The 26,730-nt window shown below is 39.4% G+C and overlaps 1 protein-coding gene and 1 long non-coding RNA gene across 2 annotated transcripts; one reads left to right on the forward strand and one right to left on the reverse strand.

The window, feature by feature from the left end:
* Window positions 1–1,921: 1,921 nt before the first annotated feature.
* Window positions 1,922–18,738, forward strand: LOC125893924 (uncharacterized). Its single transcript, XR_007449941.1, has 5 exons — window positions 1,922–2,065; window positions 2,168–2,290; window positions 15,280–15,344; window positions 17,560–17,609; window positions 17,730–18,738. It is a non-coding gene; the product is annotated as an uncharacterized LOC125893924 (long non-coding RNA).
* wdr73 (WD repeat domain 73) lies at window positions 17,433–26,730 on the reverse strand. Its single transcript, XM_049584890.1, has 8 exons — window positions 26,574–26,730; window positions 23,895–23,962; window positions 23,615–23,700; window positions 23,433–23,521; window positions 20,941–21,008; window positions 19,335–19,493; window positions 18,734–19,093; window positions 17,433–17,988 (listed from the first exon to the last, which is right to left on the reverse strand). The coding sequence occupies exons 1-8, from the start codon at window positions 26,630–26,632 to the stop codon at window positions 17,744–17,746; spliced, it is 1,134 nt and encodes a 377-aa protein (XP_049440847.1). The 5' UTR covers window positions 26,633–26,730; the 3' UTR covers window positions 17,433–17,743.

Below are 26,730 nucleotides of genomic sequence, written 5' to 3' on the forward strand. Positions count from 1 at the left end.
CGTCCTGCGGTCATTTCTATTAAAGCATTAATATTAAAGAAATAAAATATGAACTCTACATCAGAAACATCAGTCTCAGTGGGGCGGTCTTGATGATGAATGGATTATCAGATGTTCAACAGGCTCCAGAGCTTCTCTGAAATAAATTCCACCTCAGACGCATCATAAAGGTGTTCAATATTTATTATTTATTTATTTACATCGGGTACTTTGAACACTGCAGCCGCTGCTGGTCTGTGCTGATGAAGGACGCTGTCAGTGGGAGGAAATGTTAAAAAGCTCAAGTTACATGAGTGGAAATAATTAATTAAAATAATAATACTGTACTTGTTTTATCTTATTATTTTAAGCCATATTTAATCAGGTAAGTCCGGTTTAGATCATTGATTCTTTTTTCCTTGCAGGGAGATCTGGCCAAGACAGCAGCATATGAAAAAGTTACAGCCGAGCAACCACACAATGAAAAACATATAAGATCCACAGTAACATGTAGAAAAATTAATACGGTCTTTATGAAGGATTTCCAGGTGAGAGCAGCAGAGCTCATTAAAGCTAAGGAACAGGTGACAAACTAAAACTTGAGATCTCAGAGTGTAGCTACACACAGATCTCTGTTCAATCAAAGTACAGATGTATGAGGGGAGTTCACCCAGTGTGGCTTTATACATGAGCAAATACCACTGACTGGGCTTACAAAAGGTCAAAGATGGCCGACCAGCCCTGGAATAAAGCGTACAGTGATGAGTGAAGGTGAATTTCAGTGCACCATGATATGCTGTATCTAAAATGTGCAAACAATGTGGAGATGCATTCATGTACAGCAGATTACTGTAATCCAGAACTGGTAAAAACATAGCAGCAACCAGAGAAACAGGACTTGTTTCTGAAATAAAACTTCAGCTTCAGCTTTTAAAGATGATCATTAACCCGAGGTTTAAGTGACGACCTCTGACCTCTTTCCCTGAAAATGTGAATTATTGTCACATCTCACCTGGACTATTTGGGGTTTCTGTACATTGACATGAAACATAAACTGATAACAGAAGAAATTACAATCAAAATCTTAAAATATGTATTTAAAGTATAGTTTTAAAAATAAATAAAATAAAATATTTTGAAAATATTCTTATATTCCAGACACATGCTAAAGCAACACTCTCTCTCACTGCTTGTGGAAATATGATGGGGTCAAAAGTTTTTGGAAGGCGGTTCTTGACGTGGTTTACCCGATAACAAAATAAAAAATATCTTGTTGGCCAAAGTTGAGCATTTTAAGGATTTATCCAAAATATTTTATTACTAAGAAGAGAAGCCGTGCACTAACAGACTTGTGTCTCTCACAAGCTGAAGAGTTGAAGCTATAAGATGGAGCGATGTGAAAAACCCCCAAGTACAAATCAATATATTAATATACTTCGTGGACTTCTATTAAACATTTTATTTGATAATATAAAATAAAAATAAGATAAATAAAATAATAAATAAAAAATACAGAAATAAAATAAATTACAATAAAATAAAATATATATAAAACCAACGACTGAAGTGGGGGCGGGGCAACTAGATTAAGATTATAAAGTGTAGTAGTTCATGCGTACTCCATGATTACGGTTTTAATTAGGTTTTTTTCTTGTTTGCCTTCTCATTTAACGGTTTATCATATTTGCTGCCAAGACTGACTATTTTATTAACGTGTAATATCTTTTACAATTGAAAACCCGAATAAAAACAGTGTTAAAAATATTTTGCGACTGCAGAATAGCTACCTTTACGTAGGTTAAAAAACTCAGCACTTCTTCCTTCACTGACTGTCAGTCGAATTTACGGGTTGTATTTGAAGGCAGCGCCGGCCAGCTCCCTGCAGTAACTCACGCCGCCACATCGCCCCGCTCCAGTAGGTGGCGATACTGAGCATATGAGCTGATTTACAGCCGCCATTATGTTGAAAGAAGAGGAAGACGGCCGATGGCGGGGAAAACAAGCAGCAGTTTCTGCGGACAAACATGAATTTATTGAATATATAAAAACAGAACTTAAACAATCTGCCGCTGCGAAGACACTGAAGGTAAAAGAAGATGTTTAAGAACAAATGTTGATGCTAACGGTCACGTCAGTTGATGCTAACAGTTCGGCTAACAATCAACTCACCTGTCTCACTTGCTAACAGCTAGCTTAAGGAGAAGCACCTGGCCGGGAGGTAACGTTAACGACCCTGGGTGAAACAATGGATCAGACCTGTTTAATGTACCTGAGTATCATCATGGTGGATCTACACAACACCTGGTTAAAGGTAAGACACCTGTTAATGTGTTGACTGTTTGATTTAATGAGCAGTTTGTGTGTTTATCGATTAACCGTTTGCTGATCCATCGGCAGCGGTGGAAAGTAACTGAGTGCATTTAACGTTACTCAACTTGAGGTACTTGTACTTGAGTATTTCCATTTTCTACTTTCCATCTTGGCGGTAAATACTGCACTTTATACTGCACATTTATTTAATTAAAAGTTGTAGTTACTTTACAAATTTATATTATTAATACAAAATATAATCAAATAATAAATTATGATATATTTCATTGATTGGTCTACCTAGCATTTTATAAACTCATTAAAATGTAGGGATGCTCGATATTTTGTTTTTTTGCCGATATCCTATGTCAACATGTAACTACTCATTTGGCCAATAACCGATTCAGATATTGATTTATCCGCATTTTTTTCCCCAACTAATTTTTAGTGATCATCAAGTCTCTTCTGTAGTGGAATTAACATCATGATGTACATACAAACGTACTCTTAAGGTGACGACCCACCAGCAGGTGGAGACATGAAATACAATACTTTTTGATGTTTTTAATATTTAATTATTGTGCAAAATAAGAAAAAGTATGTTTTTTCCACTACAATCCACAGAACATTTTGCTTATAATACTTTTGTACTTTTACTCAAGTAGAATTTGAACGCAGTACTTTTAATTGTAACAGAGTATAGTTACTTTTACTTAACAAAGGTAAAGGATCTGAGTATTCTTCCACCTCTGTATATTAGTGTATAATGTGTATAAACCGAATTATTCAGAAACTATTATTGCAATTTTAAATGTTTTGTAGTATGCAGTGTGTTGCCATAACATGCTGTGGTATACTGCGGTGTATATTTTTCATATTCAGGAAAACCTTTGTCAACATCTGTGTGCGTCAAATAAGATAAAGTTTTCGGTCTGTTCATGCTCACTATGGTCATTTTTATTGCAGCTATTATTCCTGTAGGCTACCGAGAGTTTAATTGTAGTTGCAGCATTGATCCTGTAGATAATAAAATTTTGATCCTTGGCGTCTGTGTATGGATATAACATTGCCACGCAAAATATTGTGATATAGTACTGTATTGATTTTATCACCTACCCCTAATATATATGAAATGTGAGTAAATGATTACTAATTGAAGAAACTATATTGTGCTTTTGTCTGTTTTATATCATTGTATAGTAAATGTGTTCAGGTTTTGGACTTGCTTACATGAGAGGAGACATTTTAAGGCGTCTCTTTAGACTGTGAGTTTAGGATGGACATATTTCATTGTGTTCTGATGTTTATAGTGGAACTATTAACCATTATCCACAGATGAAAAAATAAATAACAGTTTAATAAATTATTAAAACAGATTGTTCCAATCCTGTGATTTCAGAGATGAAATAGACACCTTGAAAATTAATATAATACTTTGTATCAGTGTTTTACTGTGAGTTGGACTGATTATCAGACACACACAGCACTGATGAATGAAGCCATTGAACAAGATGTAAAGATTGTGAATGTGAAGATTATGAGGCACTTTTACGAGGCTGCACTCAGAGCTGTTGAGGAAAAGAGGTTAATTTGTTTGCTTCATTAGACTGCAGTTAAATTAAAGGGGTTATATTTTTTACCCCAAAGTGACTGAATGAGCGGGAGATGTTGCAGTGCTGCGATTACGTTTTGTTTGCTTTGGTTAGGAGTGATTCCTAAAACCCTGAAATGAATTAGCATTTTAGCACTCCTGGTTCCCTCGTCTCAGAGTCAGTGGGTTTTTAGTTAGATGTCTGAAATAAGGTCTGTGGTTTACACGAGCTGAAGAGGTTTTTTTTTGACCTGGATCCTGATCAGAGTCCTTTAACACTGGCTATCTGCTGATCCCAAGTTAAATCTCATTTTTATAGTTACTTAAAGGTTAAGTATGTAAGATTTAGGGAGATTTAGTGGCGTCTAGCAGCGAAGATTGCATATTTTAACCAGCTGAAACTTCTCCTGGTTGTAATTCCTTCAGTGTTCATTATTCAGAAAGTTTTTACCAGGAGCTGAATTATCTACAGAGGTCTTCTCTCCAAAACAAACAGACCAGGAGACAGCAGGGTCCCCTACTACAGATATTTTCAAAAAAAAAAAAAAAAAGAGTTGCACTTGAGATAGTTATGAATATTTTTCGGGTCTTCTCTTGTTTGCCTAGCTGCTTACTAAGCAGCAGTTGTAGCATTGCTCGGTGCGTTAGCCTCACCCTCTGCACTTTCAGTGGTGGTTTCCACAGTGGACGGTGTGTCAGAGTCTGCTAAAAAGTTATGAAACAATCCACTGTGGCACACAAGAATGTCTGTACACTTGACATAGTAATACAGCTAACTGGCTAATATGCAAAAATAATTACAGGTGCCGCACAGTGATGTAGCGTTAGCTAGCTCACATGATCGCAAAACGATTCCTGGGTAACAGTTAGCCTATCATGAATAAGCTGATTTATCTCGGCTAATAATATGTTAGATTCACATTAATGTGGATTTTCAGACACATTTTACTTACTAATACTTATATTCAGAGTATTAAGAGGTCATTTGGTGGCCCCCCTATAGTAACTCTGAGGACCCCCTAGGGGTCATGGACCACCTAGACCCAGGCAGTTGAGAAAACTTACTGATCACATTTTATTCCATTTCTGCCAATATACCCCCCTAAATCCAACACACTGGCCCTTTAAGTGTGTATCTAAGACAATGAAATATAAGTTAGAGACCAACCTGACACGCTCTCTGAGCTACAGATGATCACTCTGGATGTGACGATATTTAAAGTAACTAATATAAATGTAAAACAGGATATGATAATTATTTTTCTCTCTTAGCTTCTCTGTTAAAGTTCAAACTGTCTGCAGCGTCCGTGAGCGACAGGTAATCAAAGTGAGCAGTGGCCATTAGTAAGCTGATAATGCAGGATAATGGCAGTAATCATCATGGTGGTTATTTTGAAGGGATATTAATCCTTCATTTCATCAGTGCTCTGGGTCACCTCTTCAGACATACAGCTACATTCTGCAGCTGTGAAGTTTTAGAGGTAACAGATCATATTGTTTCCTACAGCATGTACGTTACATGAGGGCTGCACAGTTTATGGAAAATGTACCTTCATTGCGATATTAACATGGTATCACAAAAGACGGCCTCACCTGCGATGAACACTATATTTACATGTGCCATGCATTCACACGCTGCATGTGCTGATTAAAGAGCGGCGTCAAGTGACTTTAGTAGTTTGGGAAGTTTTCTCCATGTCACAGAAACTACTGAGAGTGAAACTTGTGTTTTGGATGTTATTATCATACTGTCCGTGGTGTGCTGGGCAGTGGTGTAAGGTAGTTACGACGGTCCCTACTGCACGCTGTCGTCTTGTTACATGATCTGAGACTTGACATTGGATTACATCAACATACATATTACTCAGCAATCATCGTCTGTATGTCTAAGACGTCATAATCCAGGGTAAATAAGTTTTCAATAATTCAAACAAATAGATTGTCCTGGTTGTGGTCTACCTTGTCCCATGGTCTCTATTTATATCTGTTTGAATATTTTCAGTGTGGCAGTCACTCATAAGGGCCCATAAGGGCATTGTTGGAGGGCCCACTCTCTCTATGGGCCCCTCATCTCATGGGCCCCAGTGCAATCGCACTGCCTGCACTGTCTGTATTTACGCCCCTGGTGTCAGGGTTTTATTCTGGTGCTCTGCCCAGATCGTTCACCTGTTCTCATCCCCGGCTCTCTGAAGTTTGGTACGCCACTGTTTGCCGTTAAAGGCAGCAGAGTGGCACAGACGTCCCCAGGGCCCGCCAGTAGACAGTGACCTCATATTTTAAGGTTTTAAGGTATTTAAGGGCCAGCAGGAGAAAACATTGCTGCACATATTCAGTTGGCCACATACTGCAGAAGTAAACCAGAAACTAAAAACTTTTTTTTTTTTTTTGGGCATATGCGCCAGACAAGCAACTCCTGGAATAAACAGGCGCCATCTTGGTACCCAGTATCTAGTTATGTCATCCTCTGGACAACAGGACGCAGTCAGTCTCAAGCCCTGCTTGATTAGCCGGTGTAAAATTTGTAATATTATAATAATTGTATAATTATATTATATAGATAGATAATTAATTATATGATTATAATGTGACAGAACAGGTAATGAATCATTTTCCCAACAGCCGGCAGTGGTGCACCTCAGTGCTGCTGCTCTTAGGATCCTTTTTTGGGGCACTGCTGTTGGCTCTCCTGTCCTTTTTGTTAAATGAACTGATAGTCCTTTTGTGTCTCGGACTGATAAACGTGTTTTGAACTAACAACTCACCGATTTCACGACCGGATGCCGGGTCACCTGCCTCCCCAGCTTTCATTGTTGCACTGTTCAGGACACCATCGGCAACGGTGTGGATTAACAGGCTGCTTGTATGGACCGTGTTCACCTGGATTAACCTGTCTCATATATTCCATCCAGTAACACAGATATTTCAATACACAGCAGCAGAACTTTGCCAACTACGTTTCCACCTCTCCGAGCCGCAACTGACTTTACCTGATATGGCTTATCATTTTTGCGGAAATACATTCACCATAGAGTGCCGAAGTCACACCCCTTCAGGTAGAGCTCATGGGACCTTAGATCGGAAAAAATATGAATGGCAGTGAATGGGGAGAGAAATATTATCTTTTGGTCCCATTTGAGTTGTGACATGAAATCTAAATATGTTGTTAATGAATTTAAAACATAAATTTTAAGCTCAAGAAAGTCATACTTTGTGGTAAAACTGTTGAGATATAAGCTTTTTAATTAGAAAGACTCAAGAGTACACAGGAGGAGGTCGCGTATGTGACGTCATAGCTTTCACTCGCTTCCTGCAGCTTGGCCTCCCCGCTGAAATTCCACTGTTTTATGATTAATCGATTTATGATTGAAGATGTCTGTGTGTTTTGTGCCAGGTTGCAGTCACTCCAAGCTGCGGGAAGCAAGCGAAAGCTATGATGTCACATACGCGACCGCCTCCTGTGTAGTTTTTCTAATTACTTTTTTTTTTTTTTTTTTTTCAAAAGCTTATATCTCAACAGTTTTACCACAAAGTATGACTTTCTTGACCTTAAAATTTATGTTTTAAATTCATTAACGACATATTTGGATTTCATGTCACAACTCAAACGGGACCAAAAGATAATATTTGTCTCCCCATTCACTGCCATTCATATTTTTTCCGATCTAAGGTCCCATGAGCTTCACCAAAAGGGGCGTGACTTCAGCACTCTGTGGATCCTGACGGAGCTTCAACTTCGATGACGCAACAGCAAAACGATCCTTCTTTTTTTATTTTAACTGTCTTGTAAAGTGTCCCTGAGTGCTCTGAAAGGTGCCCAAAAATAAAATGTATTATTGTTATTATTATTATTATTATTATTATTATAGAAAAACATCGGAGACTGCCATTGGTGAATGTCATCTTATTTGCAATAAGCCGATGGCGGTCAACAAGGTGAATATCGACTGATAAATCAGTGCATCCATTTTTAAAAAAACTCAACAAAACTCCAAGGCAGGTTTTAAACTTCAACTTTTTCTTTCTCTTCAAACAATCAGAGAGCAGATTTTTTTCTAAAAGTAACAGTGAACAAGACTGACCTTTCAGAAGAAGAAAGAATAAGACACATTATATTAATGTTAATATAAGACTCTGACTCCCACTCCATCACAAATAATTGCAGACACTAAAGTAAATGTAAATAAACCCCATGACTGCAGTTTAAATGTAAATGTATAGCGAGAGCATGACAGGTGAATAATGAGCCGTCATTACTGAGGTCGGAGCAAACTGTGAACTCATTTTCACATTAAAGCATGAAACGACTCCTCGTATAAAAGCTGTATGATAACCAGTTATTATGCTCTGCAGAATGGAGCGTAATCAGGCGCTCATACAGAGACACTCACACAAACGCTTCTTTTGTGTTGCGTGTTTGCTGCATTAGTCACTTTCCCTGTGACGTTTCCAGGCCGAGCGGTCAGGACACTTTATTTAAACGCTGACAGCTCTCCATTCTCTCAGCAAATCTCCACTTTTCTCAATTTGACCGCAGCTCAGTTAAAAGGCAGCTTCTTCATCCGCCATCGTCTGCACACTTTAGCTTTAAGACTCAGGGACAAAATAATTAGATTTTTAAAGTTAATGTATTTTAGATTTACCCAGTAGTTTGTACTCTGGCCAGAACTGCTAGGTGTACCAGGGTGCCCAAGAATGTTGGCTGTAGTAGGGCTGGGCTGGAAAATGACTTTTTAACTCCGCCCACAAAGATTTTTAATTGTTTCAAACCTACTTGATCTTTTTATGGTCATGTTATAGTTTAGTGTCCTGGGGCCTCATTTATAAACCTTGCTTACGCACAAAACGGGGCTTGAAAGTGGCGTACGCCACTTACCACGCAAAGGTTGTGATTTAGAACAATAAACTTGGCGGGAGAATGTGCGCACCTGTGAGCAAACTCTGAGTCATGTGTGCGCACATTTTGGAGACACTGGGAAGTGGCGACGCAGACGGTGAGGTGGAGAAGTGGAGTCAGATTTTTATTGATGTCTCACACAAATTTAATGTCACGCTATATCCACCTTAGATCCATGTTATCATTGAAATGAAATCCAGCAGCCTTATTTTGCGCTTGGAGTGAGTGATAATTGTTTCATAAAAACGTTGTAAAATCCAGCTGTCCGCTCTGTGAGCGCAGGAGGGGGAGAGGACGGCGCGACTGCATGGAATATATTTATTTATTTAGCTAAATATTTCCAGTGCATTTATCATGTCTCGAAATCCAGCCATTAAGCACAACCGTTACACTCATTTCATCAGCCCTACTTAGACATGTGCTGTTCATGACAAAACCGGCATGAAGAAACGTGTTCGCCTATTACACTTTCATCTTTGAATTGTATTTCAAATTACACGTTGTATTTTGGGACAGGGATACCACTGGTTCATGCTGTAATTCAGGCCGGGTGTCTGATCAGACTAATTGCCATAAACATTTAAATACCCTCATGCGTAATTGTGCAGGATGGCACTGGCACATCCTCCTTTTTGCCTCCACCTTTAATAAATGTGATTCTTTATGTCGCACATCAATGTCAAACATCCTCAAATTTAAAAGCAACACATTAACTACATGCTGGTAGAGGAGGAGAAATATTTGGTCTACCTTTAGATCAGACCACTTTTTTTTTTTTCTGTCACTGTCCGTGCAGTCCCACAGACACAGCTGACAGCATCAGCAGCGTTGATGTGTTGCCACTTTTTTCGCTTTCTTTTATTAGTGATCCCGCTGCTGTGGCCACCAAATAAAACCTTTCTTCAGTCCTCCATTTTGTGTGCAAAATGTTAACGTACAGCCCTGCTGTTTATTATTTTATATAATTTTTCATGTACATGTTGTGCAGCTGTATATTTTCAAACAGGAAAAAAAATCTGTCTTTGCATCTAATTTTGGTCACAGTCTGTTTTTATAAAAGTGCCTGTGACATCTCAAATGTGGCTTTGACCTGCAGCTGAACATGTGTCTCACTTCATAGAAAATACCAAGATATATATCGTGTATCGCCGTTCAGCCTGTAAATACCAAGATATGAATTTTTGTCCATACCGTATTTTGTCTGTATCGCTGTAGTGATTGTGGTGTGTCCAGGTGCAGCTTTCTGGCCCAGCAATGTGAGGCGACACAACAGTCAGCCGTCGTCACCACTGGTTCCTTGATGTCAGTTTGGTGTGTCTGGGCCTTAAAACTTCACATTTCCATTTCAACTCAAATTGACTCACAGACACTGCGGCTGTTTTCAGAGGCGTCACCGAGCAGAAAATAGTCCTGACGATTTCACATCGATCAGTGATAATGAGTGTTCAGGCTCACAGCTCAGTGTTCTGTCAGTCGATACAACAGCCGTCTCTCATATAATCCTCTTCACTTCCTCTCTGCAGCCCTCATCGTACCTCAGTTTGTTTTTATAGTGTCTGATGTGTTGAGCAAATTTCATAAATTTGTGAAATGTGTGTCACACACAGCCCTCAGTAAGAAATGTCCTCAGTGTTTTTATTTAATAAATGTGTTGTCCTTGATAATGAAGAGGCACAAACAGCCGCTCAGGTTTAATTAAAAGGTTGAAAAGACATATAAGAGCGTCTCCTGTGCTCAGTCCCTCAGCTGATCTGTTCCTACACTCGCATACTCTCTCTGTTCCTCACTCGCTGCCCACAGCTCTTCCACGTCTGCTACACTGGAATAATTTAACAGCTTTTTGTTCCTGAGAAGCCCACGGAGTTACGTAACAATCAAACAGGGTGCATCTGTTGTTCGTGTCAGCTGGACTCATTCGAATCAACACGGGAGACGATGAATATTTACAGCAGAAAATTCAAACATTAGATATTTTGTTGTTTCACAGCTTGAGGTTGTGAATATCTGGAAACAGTTTAATCATGTTTGTTCGCTCTATAATTCTGTCCCGTCACAGGCAGAGCAGTAAGGTCGTATAAACTATATTGCTAATTAACAGAATTAAACTTGTGTGGTTGAAGTGCTCTCTGCAAACTGAAGTCTGTGCTCAGCCGAGGATTGATTGTGTGGGAAGAAGCTCCACTCTGTAACATCACTGTACCGCCGCAAGTGTTTCTGTGGTTTCAACAACTCGAGCAGGGTGAGACGTCTTCTCTCGCTTCACGACAATTTCAGGAGTCAGATCAATAATTTAAGATAATAAAGTTCATATTTTTCAGCCAGATTCTTCAGTATTTGCATCAAGTAACTCACAAGAAATCAGGTGTGTCAGATTTTGTAGCTGTACTTTTAAGTGTTCTGTGTTTTATCAACATTTAAAGCTGTAGTTGTAGTGCTGCACAATTAATCGAATATTAATCACAATCACGATTTTGGCTTCCCACAATCAGATAAACCTGATTGACTGTGATGTTGACTAGAGGTGAGCCATATCATCTTGTCCACGATAATACTGGTATAATTTTTAATAAGATATGAACAGTTCACACCACAATACTCATATTTCTGCTTCTTGACATGTGAGGTCATACTGTTACCCATGGCTGAAAGTGAAATTATTACCACTTAGCCTCTTATCTTTCTCCACATTTTGGATGCGGAGCACCTTGACTTCTTCCACCAGATCCAGAATACTTTTCTGCTGTAACCTGTTTGTTTCTGTTAGAAACTCAAGCGCTTTCTTGATCTCCTCAGTTTCCTCAGACCTTTTCGGACCCATAGTGCCCGACGTCAGCTGTCACTGGTCGGCTGTCCAGCCCACTGATCAGCTGTTAGCAGCACCGGTGTTCAACACCGGCAACTCTGCTCCCGTTTTGTCCGTTATCCGAATTCGTAATTATTGATAGGCAGGGGTCAGTCCAGGGTATCCACACTTGATTCAATGTCCTTTATCCAAAATCGATGGTCGGTAGTCCAGAAAATAGCCAAAAAACGCCAAAAAACGCCAAGCACCAGAGCACAGAATCAACAAGTCACTGACAGGAAGCGGAAGTCTGACATTAGAGGAGAAATGGCAGAGCATAAAGGTCCAGGTGGAAAAAAACAACTCATCACCTGTTGATTTATATATATAGATCCCAGGGGAGATTTTTTGTATTTGAGAGCTGTTTAAATGTGAAATTTGTGGTAGATTTTATTTGGTTGAACTATTAGTATTGTAACAGAATCTGAATCTCACTCTGAGTTACTGTTGTTGTTCACAAACTAAAGATAAAAAGATTTTTCTCATTCATTTTAGGGCCATATCGCCCACCCCTAATATTGACGTATTAAAAACTCCACTGCATATTAAAATAAAGTGCTTCCTAAACTAACAGCAGCCTCCACATTATGCTGCTACGCGTTTTGTAAATGACAAACAGTTGCATTATTATCAACACTGTCAGCTGCTGGGTGGAAGCGGTGAAGGGAAAATGATCCGTATCATCCATCACTGTTGCTGCTCATTTCTGCATCTGCAGTCTGTTGCCTTCACACGCCTCTCAGCCTCAGTGTTAATTGTCATTCTTCACACTTCACACTGGAGGCTGAGACGGACACTGATGTAATTATCAGAGGGGCAAAAAAACTCCCAGCATGCATCCTTTCGTTCCGGTGGCTTATTAAACTGACGAGAGACAGAAACACTTAAGGTTCTTCACGGGAAAAGTTGTGAAAATCCAGAGTTGTGAAATGAAACCTGTTCAGTGTGACCCCAGAGGCAGGAAGTGAGTCGTCTTTAGAGGAGCGTTTGCTGTGCTAGGAGAGGTGGCAGCAACTTCAGAAAGTTATAGGAGTAAAGCAGAAGTGGTTGAGTCAGTTAGAGAAGTTTGTGTAAAGGGCCTCAGGTGCAACAGGAAAGAGTTGTGTGCAGAGGGACAGTGGAAGTTCACGCTGAAGGGTGAAGTCGAGTTTTCTGTTTGTGTGTGTGTGTGTGCGCATGTGCGAAATATATTTGCTCAGCTGTGCTAAACAACACACAGATGGTAAACAGTGAGGGAACCTTTTGGAGAACGTCCTCATGATTTATTGACGTGGCTGTTTGATTTGAGTTCAGCGACACGTTAAAGAGACAGAGGAGGCAGCAAAGTATGAAATTACATTTTCATTTTCCATTTATTTGGTTATTACTTTAAATTAAAGTGCTGGTCGCTGCCTGTCGAGGAGGAAAGAAACAATGCTGCACGGGAATCTTTGTCTTGTCTTGTCTAGTCTTGAAAGTTGGTATCTGTTAAATACCAGCTAATTCTTTTTTTAGATAAGAAATATGTCACATGACTTCAGGGGCTTCGTATAAAAGGGATAAAAGAAAAACACTGACACAAATAAATACCTCAGTTTGTAAAATTGTTAATGTGATTGATTTTGGAAAACAGTGAGATCACGTTGAAGCATCTCCCTACATCCTGTCCTGCAAGAGTGTAGGAAGCTTTAAATCATTAGATTATTTCTCACTTTATTTCTTCCCTTGTTTCCAGTTCAGTTATATATTTATAAATTATATTTTAAAACCATCTCCAGTCTGCCAGGAATAAAATACTGGTGAGGAGTAGGGTTGCAATGATATGTGATTTTCAGTGATCGTCTCAAAGTATTGTGTTATTGCAGACTCTACAGTATTATCTGTCAGAATGAGCCTTAAAGGAGTGAAAAAAATTTTCAATGTCATAGATGAGCAAATGTACACTGTATGATAACCGTCAACTTTTATATCCCAGTATACCTTGAAACATGTATATTGCTGCAACCCGAGTGAGGAAATACTGTGTCATTTATTTATTTATTTATTTGCATAAAAGTAGTGAATGTACTGAGTTTAAAATACTGGGATCAGCCTGTAAAATATCACCAAGTGTTCATTGTTTTTGTTTTTAAATTGTAGACTGTAGAGCCAATATCGGCTTCAAAGTGAATTATCAGAATCGGCCAACATGCTTTTTCTTATTTTGCACAATGAATGAATATCACATACACTGAAAAGCATTGTTACATATCGACATATCGGATATCAGCAAAAAATCCAATATCATGCTTCCCTATTTTAAATGTTGCTGTAACAACGCAGCTTCAGCTTCAGCTGATTTCATTCAGATTTATTTCATTCTGAATGAGAAGCCATCATCTGGCCAGTGTGAGTTATCAGTTGTTGTGTTATGAAGTTCAAAGAGTTAGTGAGAAGGCTACACAGTCAGTAAGGGTCCCCTCGCCAACACAAACATGTGGGCTGTTAGGTAAACTGTCAAAGAGACAGGGCCGGGTAATACAAGAATAACTCGTGAATGTGTCAGAAGGGTTATGTAAAGAAACCAAGGTGAACTGAAGCAACACAAACTGCTGGTGAATGAGCAGAGCTTCGTTCTGTCAGAAAACTGAAAGAAGTTTGTTGATGTTCAGAGTCTGAATGGTTTGGATTGGAGTCAGTTTAGTTCATTCATTCCTCAGTTATCTGCACCAACACTGACCTTATCCAGCAGAGCAAAGAGACTGGTAGATAGTAGGCAAGATGACCTGGTTTGTTTTTTGTTTTTTTTGTTCAGGTTATTTGTTGTTGTGAGTTGATGAATGCTGTGTTCACATGGAATCATCATTTCAGAGAACACCTGTAACGGGAGACAACACTGCCATTTAAAGTTTAAATGTTTCAACTTTTTGGCGTCCTCCTGACAGAATTTGTAACCAGATGTTTTGTAGCTCCATCACAGACGGAGAAAACACGAGTGTTGTTGGTAATTACTGGACATTACTAGAAAAATCAAATAAAATAATAATATTTAATGTATGTTATTCCATTATTTGTAAACAATACGGTGTCACCATCAAAACATGTTGTCATGCATGTTTCGTTTTACTGACGTTCTGTCACACTGTTTTCCTGTGTCGTCAAACGTTGTCTTCCGTCAGCCATCTACCTGATTTTATGTGAATGCAGCATCAGCATGAAGCAGCTGTTTATACTGCGGTCGGCCTCTAACTAACAATTGTTTTCATTATCCACTGATCTGACAGGTATTTTCTTCATTAATTGTTTTAGTCTACAAATTGTCAGTAAAACAAGAAAATGGTCATTAAACCTGTGAAGTCCAACACGATGTCCAAAATCCAAAATATTCATTTACTGTCACATCAGAAAAAAAGAGTGGTTAATTCTGACATTTTATAAGCTGCAAAAAGCTCGTGTTTTGACCCTAGAAATAACTGAAGACTATCGATCGATTATGCAAACAATTGCTGATTGTTTCTGTCAGTCAAATACTGGATTCACTGAGCGATTGTTCAAACTCTGATTTAGAATAAATGCATTTTAATGGCAGTTTTGCACAAAAAGATAAACTGACTGAAAGTGAAGATTCATCAAGTAAACAAGGCGCCAAACAGGAAGTGAGCTCAGACAGCTCTGATTTACAGATGTTGATGTGTCTGTTCACAGGAACCAAAAAGTGACTCAGTGACTGAAGACGTGAGGAAGGTCTGGACCTCTGGAGCAGTCAGGAGGTAACGTTTTTAATAAATCATTGTCCAAGTTTAGTTATATATTTGGGAAGTATTCATCTGTCTCTACAGTTGTTTTTCAAATGACCTCATTTGCTCTGTGAAACTCGTGTTTGTGCCGCTTAAATGACTTAATTGCTTCTAATCGCCGTCATTATGAGCTTAATTTCATCTGCCCCCTCGACACGCTCTCACTCTGCAGAACAGATTTAATTTAATGTGATCAAAACAAAAGGTTTGACAAATCTGATAGATTTTACAGGCTAAGAGAAGCAAAATATAAAATCCCAACAGTCCATTATGACTCTTAACTTAAAGGTCCAGTGTGTAAGATTTAGGGGGATATATAGGCAGATATTAAATATAATGAGTAGGATAATTCAGCTCCTGAACGTTTGGATCTTATCAGAGACAAAAGGTGAGCACACATTAGCAGGTGGTGTGCTAACAGCTCAGAGAAACACTGAATTGTAATGTCAAACTGTTTTATTCAGTGTTTTTACCAGTTTAAATCAGCTGGTCCGTTTCTTTCAGAGAGAAAGAGACCGACTGATATTTAGTCTCCTGATAAAAACCTCCTGAACACTGAAAGAATTCTAACCAGAAGTTTCAGCTGGATGAAATCTGCAGTCCTCACCTCTAGACACCACTAAATCTCCCTAAATCTGACACACTGGACCTTTAAGCGTATTAATTTAGTCATTTTGTGGGTACGAACTATGAAACAGTTTGATAGGTTTATGAAACACCTACTTGCGTACTGAATGAACTACATGTTTTAGTAATACCTCCAAATAGGCTTTTTCTATTTGTTCGCAGCTTTAAGTGTTAAAGTGCAACTAAAATTTTAAGATTTTTTTTTTTTTGTCTAATGAAAGCAGCACATTAACAAAGCAGTCGGTGTCTACACAGGATGCATTCAGCAGTCCCTCCAGGATCTCGCGGCAAAAAAACCACTTGAATTTGCGGCCAATTTTGTCAAAAATTGCGGCTAGTGACAAAAAGAGGAATAAAAAGATTTGTTTTTCCTTAAAACTACTACCTCCACAAAAATAAGTCATGTAATCACTTGCTATAATAATCATACTGATTACAAAAATAGCTGCAGATGGTTTTTTTTATCTTTCTCTTTAGTTTTATTTAATTAGTTTTAAAACATGGACTCCAATAATGTTGCAAAAAATCCTGAGTGAATATTGTAGCGCTCAAACCAGACAGTGTGCCTGTAAAACAACATGTAAGCTCCATCTCCTGTAAACGTAACATTTTAATAAATTCAACACATTGTCTGCATTTAAACAGCGCAAATTCTTATGTCAATACAGAGCGTTTCTCCATACCGCAGTGCCATTAGCGCATTTGATGATGCGTCTGATGATGTTTGAAATGATGCGGCATGTGCGACGACTTCCGGTCAGTCGGAAAATGAGGAAAAATCGAGGGACTTTTGAAAAATTGCAAGCCCCCACAAATATTGTGGACTTTCATTGAATTTGCGTTAAAGAATTTTCTGGAGGGACTGATTCAGGGACATCATTGAATGTAGGTCACCTGTGTTTTGGCAGCTTTCAGAAACCAACTCGGTCACTGTAGTTATAGACGTAAAACAAACAAACAAAAAAAAGTACAATAAATGCGACACCAAACATTTTTTTTGTATAGGTAAAGCTCGAGTGAAACATAAACCATGAAGCGAGAAGAAAATAAATAAGTTTTCCATGACTGTGAGAACCCTGTACACCAGCTTGTTGTGAACGCACCCCAATAAAACTAAAAACAGCCTGAGAATCACACACATGGATGTTTTATTTCTTTAAACTACAACTTGTGACAAATGATACAAAACAGAATTTAAACTTCTTCTGGCCCAAAAGAGACTTTACATGTGACACAAAAACAGACTCGGCCTGCAGAGTCCTCGTGTCACACTTGACTCATTGTTCTCTGATGGAGACGTTAATTCATTTCAAACCACAGAGTCTGTTGCTGCTGCATCACTGCGTCACAGATGTGTCGTGTTGGGACACAGATGTTTTCAGGATTTTAAAAGGGTCGCTCAGTTTCCACAGCAGATTGTCTCATTCCTCCCTGTTGTTATCTGTCTGTGCAGATAGTCTGAAGCAAAGTTCTGATGATGATGATGATGTCTGATCTTGTGTAAATACATTGGTTTTCATTTGTTCTTTTTTCCTAAATAGTTCCTGTAATTGTTTTCCAGTCTTCAGGTCCTCGTTAAAAATGGAGGTGATGCTGGACTCCACACAGACGGTAAAGAAACAGCAGACTTCATGATCACTTATTGTTTCTGTTTTCAGTGAATGTTCCTGAAGTCCACTGAGTAAACATCAGCTCCTTTCATCCTCCTCTTCCTCCTCCTCCTCCTCTCAGGTAAACCTCTGCTTTCACCCTGATGTTAGACCTTCAGCAGCTGATTGGTCGACCCAGTCCCACACATGGATGGAGCCGTCTGAGGCTGCGGACAGCAGTGTCCGTGAACGTTCGGGGTGCCAGACGTGGGAGGTAACAAAGACGTCGTCACCAGACTGCGATGAAACGGCGTGACCACGATGCTCGAACAGCGGCTGAACTTCCTGCAGCTCGTTCCTCCAGACGGATGTGTTGTAGAGCTGAACGGCTCCACTGAAACCTGCAGACATGAGGACTTTAAAATCATTCATCTGAAACTTTACGTCCAACTCCACCTCTCTTCTCCCTCTCCATTTCTACCTCTCTTCTCCCTCTCTTACCTCTCCCTACCTCTATTTCTACCTCTAACTCCACCTCTCCCTCCTTTTCTACCTCTAGCTCTCTTCCTCTCCCTTCAGGTCTACCTCTCTCTCCGTTTCGTACCTCTACTTCTCTCCATTTCTACCTCCAACTCTACCTCTCCATCTCTACCTGCAGTACTACCCCTACCTCCAACAGCACATTTCTCTCTATGTACCTCCAGCTGTAACTCTACCCCTTCTACCTCTTGCTTTAACTCTACTTCATCTTCCAGCTCAAACACCCGCTCTTTTTCTTCCTCTAGCTTGACCTCCCTTCCTACTTCTACCTCCAGCTCTGTCCCTTTCTTTATTTACACTTCTCCCAAGAGTTATATGAGAAGATCAACACCACTCATGTCACGTCTCATTTAGCATAAACAATACTTTTTTACTTTGTTGCTCAGATTAAACAAACTGATGAAACATGTTAATGAGTGAACTTTACAGGTCCAGCAGTTTCTCCTTGCTGCTCAGCTAACTGGCTGCTGCTGTAATTTCATGTGGAACGGACAGACAGAGTGGTATTGATCTTCTTGTCCAACTCTCAGCAACAAAGTGTTTTTCAAAAATGTCAAACTGTCTCTTTACATCAACAGCTGGATCACCGTGTTGCTGTGAACTCACCTGACACTGCGATACAGTCGTCCAGCGCCGGAGCCCACGACACTCTGACATCATCCAGATTGCAGTGACGTGGTTGGACGTCCAGCTGAGCCCGACTCACAGAACCTCCTGTGTTCCTCAGGTCTGAAATCACTGCCTGTCCAGACGAGGACAGTCTGATGACCTTGCAGCAGGACGGACCTGCAGAGGCGTCTGTCCACCAGAGGACAGCTTCACCTGGAGATACTGGTGGAGATGAAAGCTGAGGAGCAGCCGATGTCCGAGTGTCAGCGATATAGACGTTCCCGTTACAGCAGCCGGCGATGAAGACTGTGTCACTCACAAAGTGTAAAGAACTCAGAGGATCTGCTGAGTCCGTCTCTGTTTGGACAAAAGGACAAAAAAAAGAGCTCGTAAGACGTGTTATAAGCGTTTGTACAAGCAGAACATCACTGAAGAGCAGACGGGTTGCAAGGTCTTAAAAATCTATTTAAGGGTCCTAAAAATAATGTCTTAATTAATGAATCTTAAATTTAACACCATGATTCCTGCATATTCACCCTGCTGCTTTGATATGCATGTTTGTAACTGAGCGTGACAATAAATAAAGCATCAGTGTTACCGAGCGTGTAGAGAATCTGTCCTGAGGTCAGCTGAGTCAGCCGGACGTCGCTGCTCTGAGCTCCGTGAAGAACTTGTGACGAGGGTCGAGCTGCGATCCTGCTGCCTCCCTCCGACACGCTCCTCGTCCCCTTCACGCTTCCTGTTCTTCTGATCACGTCTGTCATTGGATGATAAGACGCAGCACGATAACCAATCAGACGGTGAGAATACACGACACATTTAGGAATCAACTTCAGTCACTTAAAACAGAGAGGAAGGAGATGGTTTTTACTCACAGATGAGGTTAAAAGTTGTTCTTGCACTTTTCAATTTTTTTTTAAAAAAATTATTACTATTTATTGATTTGTGTGTGTATGTGTGTGTGTGTTGCAGCAGCAACGTGTTAAAAATGTGTTTTGCTGTTTCAAAATAAAAAAGTGGAATAAAAGTTTCTGAAGTACAAAAGGACTTTCAAAGAACTGAGAAATGAGCTCTGAATTATTTAGAATAACAAGCTTGTTTGTGGGGTGGAGAAAAAAAATCTGTTTTTTCCAAATTTCCTCTTTCAACCCAGTGAGCTGCACAAAACTGAATTTCCATTCAGCCTGTACTGTGCTGGGGTGGAGACAGAACTCTAATTCTTTCTCCTTATTTTTATTGTTTCAGGTTCATTTAAAGTTTGTGAACACTGTCATCATCATCATAAAAAAATCTGAGTCTTGTGCTTTATGCCTTACCTTAACAGCTAAAGGTATTCCTGAATTAATAATAATAATTAAATATTTTTAAGACACCGAGCTGAACATCACTCAAATTTCAGACAGTAAAGCACAAAGTACTCTTTAGTAAAATACAACAAATATCTATCAGGGATTATTTAAAAATTACTGAGGAAACGATTTATAGCGGGACTTGCACATCGACAATGTGCCTACAGCGCAGGTTCTGTGTCCATGTACCCTACGCTGTAGCCTGACACACACCTCCCCAGAAATGTAACTACAAGTTGCGACACCGACCTCCTGAAAACCATTTCCCTCAGAGGAAACAAAGCTTTGATTTACTTTAATTTCACAGATAAGAAACAAAAAATTCTGAAGACAATAAAGCCTCCACAAAAATAAAATTTTAAGTCTTGTGTGTGATTTATCCTGGCTTCATATGAGCAGAGGAAATGACTGCTCGTCGCTAGGCTAATTTATACAATGTAAAATGCCATAGGCTTGTGCTAATAACGTTAGCATGTTGTATTTGTTTGGAAAACGTGTTTAGTATAAGACAGTTGTTTTGTCAGTGAACCTTGTGAGCTGTAATGGAGCCCAGATAAAGACAAGTGTTTGTCTGTGAATGCTGCGAGTTATAGTGAAGCTGATTTGTGTACTTGTGTTTGAAACTGTCTCTATTAAGCCATGTTTAATGTGTGTTTAATGTGTGTTTTGAATCAACTAAACTTTACAGCACTTCACAGAAACCCCACCGCCAACTAGTCGCCGCTATGTGTAGTTACATATCTGGGGAGGTGCAGGTCAGGCTACAACGTAGGTACGGCATCTATTCTGCTTTTTTCTTCATGGTTTAACCCGACGTGACTTCACTCAGAGGAGCTTCAAGTAAACTCAACTCACCGCTGTCGTCTCCTCCGACGGTCCACACCTGCAGGTCAGAGCTCCGCCCATCATTGGTAACAACACACCTGCAGAAACAACAAGACATGAATTTATTTTAATATTCAAATAAAAGTCAAATAAACTGTCTCCTCTCTGCCTGACTCCAGTGTTACTGAGAGAAGATAGATAATAATATACAGAAGTTTTATTATTTTTACTTTTACAAAAATGACCACTGAGAGATTGGTATCGGAGCATCATCCCTTCTTAAAATATTTATTAAAGAAGTTACTTCTAAACTAGAATTACTGCACCACGGTTGTACACCACTGAAATCTGAAGAATTCCCCTCGTGGTGTTCTTGAGATATTGTGTTCACAAGAATGTGATGAATGAAAGGTCACAGTGACCTTTGACCCTTGACCACCAAAATCAAATCAGTTCATCCTCAGTTCCAGCTGATTGCTTGTGCAAGATGTTTTAGAGATGCGCGTTCACAAGAATGGGACGGACGGACGGACAACCCAAAACACAGTAACACTGCACCGGTGATAGAGGCGTTAAAATTACAGACTGGCTTTAACCCTTTAAAACCTGGAGTGACATCACTTTTCTTGTGGTGCTTTCAGACGCCTTTCTCAAGTATTTAAACCTTTGAACCTCTGAGCAAACTGGTGCAATGTCTTTCAAAAACATGGGGAAAAAAGGCAGTGAACAAATCGATTAGAAATGTTCCACAATTTGCAAAAAAAAAAATAGATTTAGAAAAAAAAATTTTTTTTAAAGCTAGAGAATGATGAAAAGAAGCTGGGTAAAAACTATATTTCTAATTACCATTATTATATATTTAAATTTATTTTACAGAATTATTATAATTGAAGCTCTTTTTCAGGTCATTTTCTTGTTTGTTTTTGACTTTTTTTTTTTTTTAACTGAATTTCTTGTTATTAATTTTTTTCTTTTTACTAATTTCTTCTTTTGTTGCTCACTGCTCACCTTCTTCCCATGTTTGTGAAGAAACCGAGCCAGTTAGCTCAGGTTTCAAACAGTTAAGCTGAACCCAAAATTTAGATAATAAATGTGCATTGTTGGGATCCACTGTTGCTTCACGTACGCTCTGCTGGTCTAACTGACTGAAAGCTCACACAATGACTGTTTTAGAATTCTGCTTAAGAGACCCAGGTCATCCAGCGCTAGTCACCTGTTCTGTAATGCAGGGGTCAGCACCCTGAAGGCACTGCTAAGAATTCTAATGTATAAGTTTATTTGCCGACTAGATGAGTCCCAGAATTATATTGTTAATGCGCTGGTGAGTCTCAGATGTAGTGATGTTAGGTATCAGTACAAGTGTCTCCTAGGGGATAGTCCACATTGATGTTTTTGTTTGTTTGTTTTTTTCTTTTACCCTACTATGTGTCTTGTGTGTGTATGTCATGATTTGGGCCCTGTGTCTGGCTAATAAAGTGATAGTGATGATGATGATGATGATGATGATGATGATGATGATGAATAAAGAGAAACAGTGCAAAGATGTAAGTGTGCGAAAATCTTTTTCAACCAGTCTGGACTTTCAGTCTTGGAATTTTCCAGCACCTTAACAAGACCAAGCTGGGTGGAGCGGTGGTTGATCTGCATCAGATACTAAATGTGCAAAAATTAGAGTTTAGAAAAACATCCTCAGGTATTTTTTATTTAAGATATGACACTGAAAATCTCAGATTATCGGCTTCATCAGGACTTTTTTCCAACTGCTCTCTTTAAATCTGACAGGAGCGCAGAGGAAACTAAAAATCTAGAAAATCTATCATCTAGAATATCCTGTACTCTTTGAACTTTGGCAGAAAATTAGGTGTTTAGTAAGAAGATGATTGAGAAAATAAGTTTTTGGGGCTCATTTCACAAATGTACGACATGCAAACTGTGATGTGACACGTCAGATAATTTCCTTTTATGTTCATTATGACATATTTTGTGAGTCCTTCAGAAAGGATTTATCTGCAATTTCATGAGAGATGATTTTCTTCCTCCCCAAAATGAACACAGTTCAGTTAGTTGACTAATCTCTGGTTTAAATAAAGAAAAAGATAAATTAAGTGTCATATCATAAATAATACTTTGAGTTTGGGGCTGTTTGTCATTTTGTTTTTTGTGAACTGTGATCGAGAATAATCAGGATTTTTGACAATAAAATAAACGTTTAACTGAGAAAATATATGAATATTAACAACAGTGTTCGTTGTAGCCATCAAACATGAGAGAATAATAAATCACGTGCTTTTCATTCTGTTTGTTTTGTTTTTACTGTGTGTTCTTCTTTCAGATGATTAGATTTAATTTTTCTTGCCAGCATTTAATGATGATGAACATTATTTTAACTCCACTGAAGCTCATGATGAAGCTTTGAAACTTCTGCAGAGCAAACAGTAACTGAGTTTAAGACCTTTAATGGACGTGAGTGGAAAGACAAGAAATCAAGTAAATTACAGTGAAATCGTTCGTCACGAACTCACCTTGTTCCTGGGACGCGTCTGAGGCAGCGAACAGGACCGTCTGTGAACCCACCGTGGACGACTTTGAAATCCCTCTCTGCACAGAGACCCTGAACACAACACATATATATTCAGCAGAGGCTCAAGTGCCGACTGAATGCTGTGTTAATTTTTAAATAAATAAAGTTTACACAGATCGTTACCTTATTTTCATCAGCGAACAGTTTCAGAGGTAAAAGCAGCTCCAGAATCTCATTTTTAGATGAACTGTATCCTGCGACACACACGGCTGTGAACATGATGATACAAAGTTTACTTAGCGTTAGCACATCTCCTCCTGTGTACGTCTGTGTAACATGATCAACAATAATCAACAGTATCATGCTTACAGTCTGTCTGTTGGTTGTACTGTTTGTGATTCTGGTCTGTACATTGTGAGACCAGTAATGATGAATATTGTAATGATGAAATAAATGTACTTACTCTTCCCTGACGTCCACTCGATGACCTGGGTGGGATGTTCCAGCTGATACACATGAAGATCTTTGTACCTGCAGAAACCAGACAGGCTTTAATGACTGAACACAGCAACAGTTCAGGACCCCAGTCACAGAAACACCACAGAGAGGTCACAGTAAAAATAGCAATTATCTTTTTATTTCTAAGCTGTAAACGTAGCAGCAGGAGTGACGTGTGTTGTAGGAGCTGCAGAGAAGAAGCTTAATGTAAAGTTAAAGGTCCAGTGTCCAGGATTTAGGGGGACATATTGGCAGAAATTAAATGTAAGTATGTTTCATTTAATCACCTGAAACTAAGAATTGCTGTGTTTTCGTTACCTCAGAATGAGCCGTTTATATCTACATAGGGAGCAGGTCCTCGTCTACTGAGATCACCAAGTTGCACAGCCATGCTTCTCAAAGTTAAGGATGCTTCCTTGGTAGGACGGGTCCTTCCAAGTTGGGTCCTACAGAGACTAGGCAAGAGTCCTTCCAGGCATTCAGTGAACACACACTGGAACAGGCTAGCAAGTGCCCAGGATCAGGAATGATCAGTTTCATAGTCGACACAAAGGCACGCAGACGCGAACACATTAGGACGCATCAAGACGCATTGGCCACAATGATGCGTGCTTGCATCTCAAAATGTGTTGTGTGTTTTTTTGATTAACCACTTTTTTTTATTCACAGAAGAAGCAGGTATGAAATATGGCGGGCGAAGAGGAAAAACTTTGCGAACTCGTACGGGCACACCCCCAATTATATGACAATTCTAGTGCCCTGCACTCCAATAAAATGGCAGTACTAGCTAGCTGGGATGTACCGCTGCGTGCGTCGACTACGAAACGGCCCTTACATGTGACTGAACAGAAATGACGATCACTGATGTTAAAGTGTTTCTTGCAGACAGACGGACTCTCTCTGCATTTATTACATCGATAATAAACACTGATGAGGGACGTAACAGATCATGAAGAGAAATTTTTTTCCAATAAATGAAGACAGCACTTTGTGCTGCTTTTCTTGTTCAGATATTTAACTCAATGGAGAATCAAAAAACAAAAGAAAAAGAAAACTTGGGAGCGACACACTTCAATTTTATCTTGTCTTCCCTCTGGTATGAAACTCCAGTGATGCTGTGATGTATCAGATCAGTCCGATCAGCTGTCCAATCAATAACTGATATCCAATCAGGGGGTGTGTCGGTTGGTAAAAGCCTTCAGCCAAGGCTGCACTCGTGTATCCTCGCTGCCCTCTCCACTGAAAGCCTCCTCTCTCCTCGACTCATCCTCTCTCCATTAACGAATTGAGACGTCCAACCAGATGGTGAGTCTCGAGGATAGAGGACAGAGGAGTCGAGGAAGGATACTGGGACGAACCTCAGGTGTGTTTCATTGAAATGGCCCCTCCTTCAATTCCGGCACATCGTGCGCAAGAAATTGTGGGTACTTCATGCCCCCTTAGGATCCACACATGCATCCTTGAACATTCTCTGAAGGAAGGATTTGGTCCTCAGTAGGATTGGAAGGATCCTTGACACTGGAACAGTCTTTCATTGGGATTCAGTGACGTAGCCTCCTTGAAATTCTTGACTTTGAGAAGCACAAACTGGCTTTAGATGGGGACATTTGTGTTTTTGCCTCAGCTGCTGTTGTTAGAAGCACCTCCAAGACGAGCAGCGATGAAAAAAAAAAACAGACTTTTTTTAACGTGGAACTAATTTATTGAGTGTTTTTACTCCTGAACAATGAACAAGGAAGGAATTTTAACCAGGGAAGTTTCTGCAGCTCACAATCTGCAATCCTCACTGATACACATCACTAAACCCCTGAATCTGACACACTGGACCTTTAATTTAAAGAAAAAGGGTGCTGATAAATAAATATTGATGTTTCACTCCACAGCTTCACTTCACCATTCTCCATAATGTAAAATCAGTTTTTTAAAGGTAAAATGCCTCCTTTGTTCTGCGGTATTTCTCCTTTCACACCAGAATCCTTTCTACAAATTTAAATATTTAACATTTCCTCTCTCAGGGCTGAACACACATACCTCAGCTATGAAATAGGTATCCATCTTTTAAATCATTATAATCCACTCTTCAATTCGGCATGGATAAAGTCCACTGAAGGAAAGTTTCCGAAACAGAAAATGTCACTTCTTAAACTTTAAATGAAACAGGATGCTGCTAAATCTTAAGTGAAGAAAAAGCAAGCCGAATTAGAAAATGGCTAAATTAGATGCAGGAAATGTCTTGTGATAATATTTATAAGGAGTGTACACCTGCGGCTAAGAAGAGAAATAGAACTTAATAGATTTTTAAGTGCAGTTCGGTCTTCAGTTGGCCATGGATAAAGTCCACTGAAGGAAAGCTTCCCAAACAGAAAACGTTACTTCTCAAACTTTACCTTAAGTGAAACAGGGTGCTGCTAAGAGCTACGTGTACTGAAACCAAGCCGAATTAAAAAACGACTAAATTGGACGCAGGAAATGTCTTGTGATATTATTTATAAGAGTGTACATCTGCAGGTGAGTGAGGAGAAATAAAACTATGAAGATTTTTAAGCGGAGTTCGGTTTGCAACGCTAGCTAACGAAGAATGCAGCGTCTGGCTTGCAGCAACAATAAATTATAGACTTTTAAACAAAGAAGAAACATTTCTCACGTTTTCAGGGACTCGATAAACCAGTCATCTAAAATATCATCAAACTCCAACTCCTCCATCTCAGCTGGAACATCACGTTAATGCAGACACGAGTCTGCTGCAGGTGTGTTGTTGTTTCACTTCCTGTTTGTCTCACTCTACAGTTTGTTGGTGGTTC

The sequence above is a fragment of the Epinephelus fuscoguttatus genome, linkage group LG8 (genome assembly GCF_011397635.1).
Source record: "Epinephelus fuscoguttatus linkage group LG8, E.fuscoguttatus.final_Chr_v1".
NCBI classification, from domain to species: domain Eukaryota; kingdom Metazoa; phylum Chordata; class Actinopteri; order Perciformes; family Serranidae; genus Epinephelus; species Epinephelus fuscoguttatus.

Excerpts from the sequence above, each read along its gene's own strand:
- wdr73 (XM_049584890.1), bottom strand. The coding sequence starts at position 26,632 with ATGGAGGAGTTGGAGTTTGATGATATTTTAGATGACTGGTTTATCGAG. Across the intron at positions 21,009-23,432 it reads AGACGCGTCCCAGGAACAAG|GTGTGTTGTTACCAATGATG; the intron begins GTGAGTTCGTGA and ends TTGTTTCTGCAG. Across the intron at positions 17,989-18,733 it reads CGACTGTATCGCAGTGTCAG|GTTTCAGTGGAGCCGTTCAG; the intron begins GTGAGTTCACAG and ends TCATGTCTGCAG.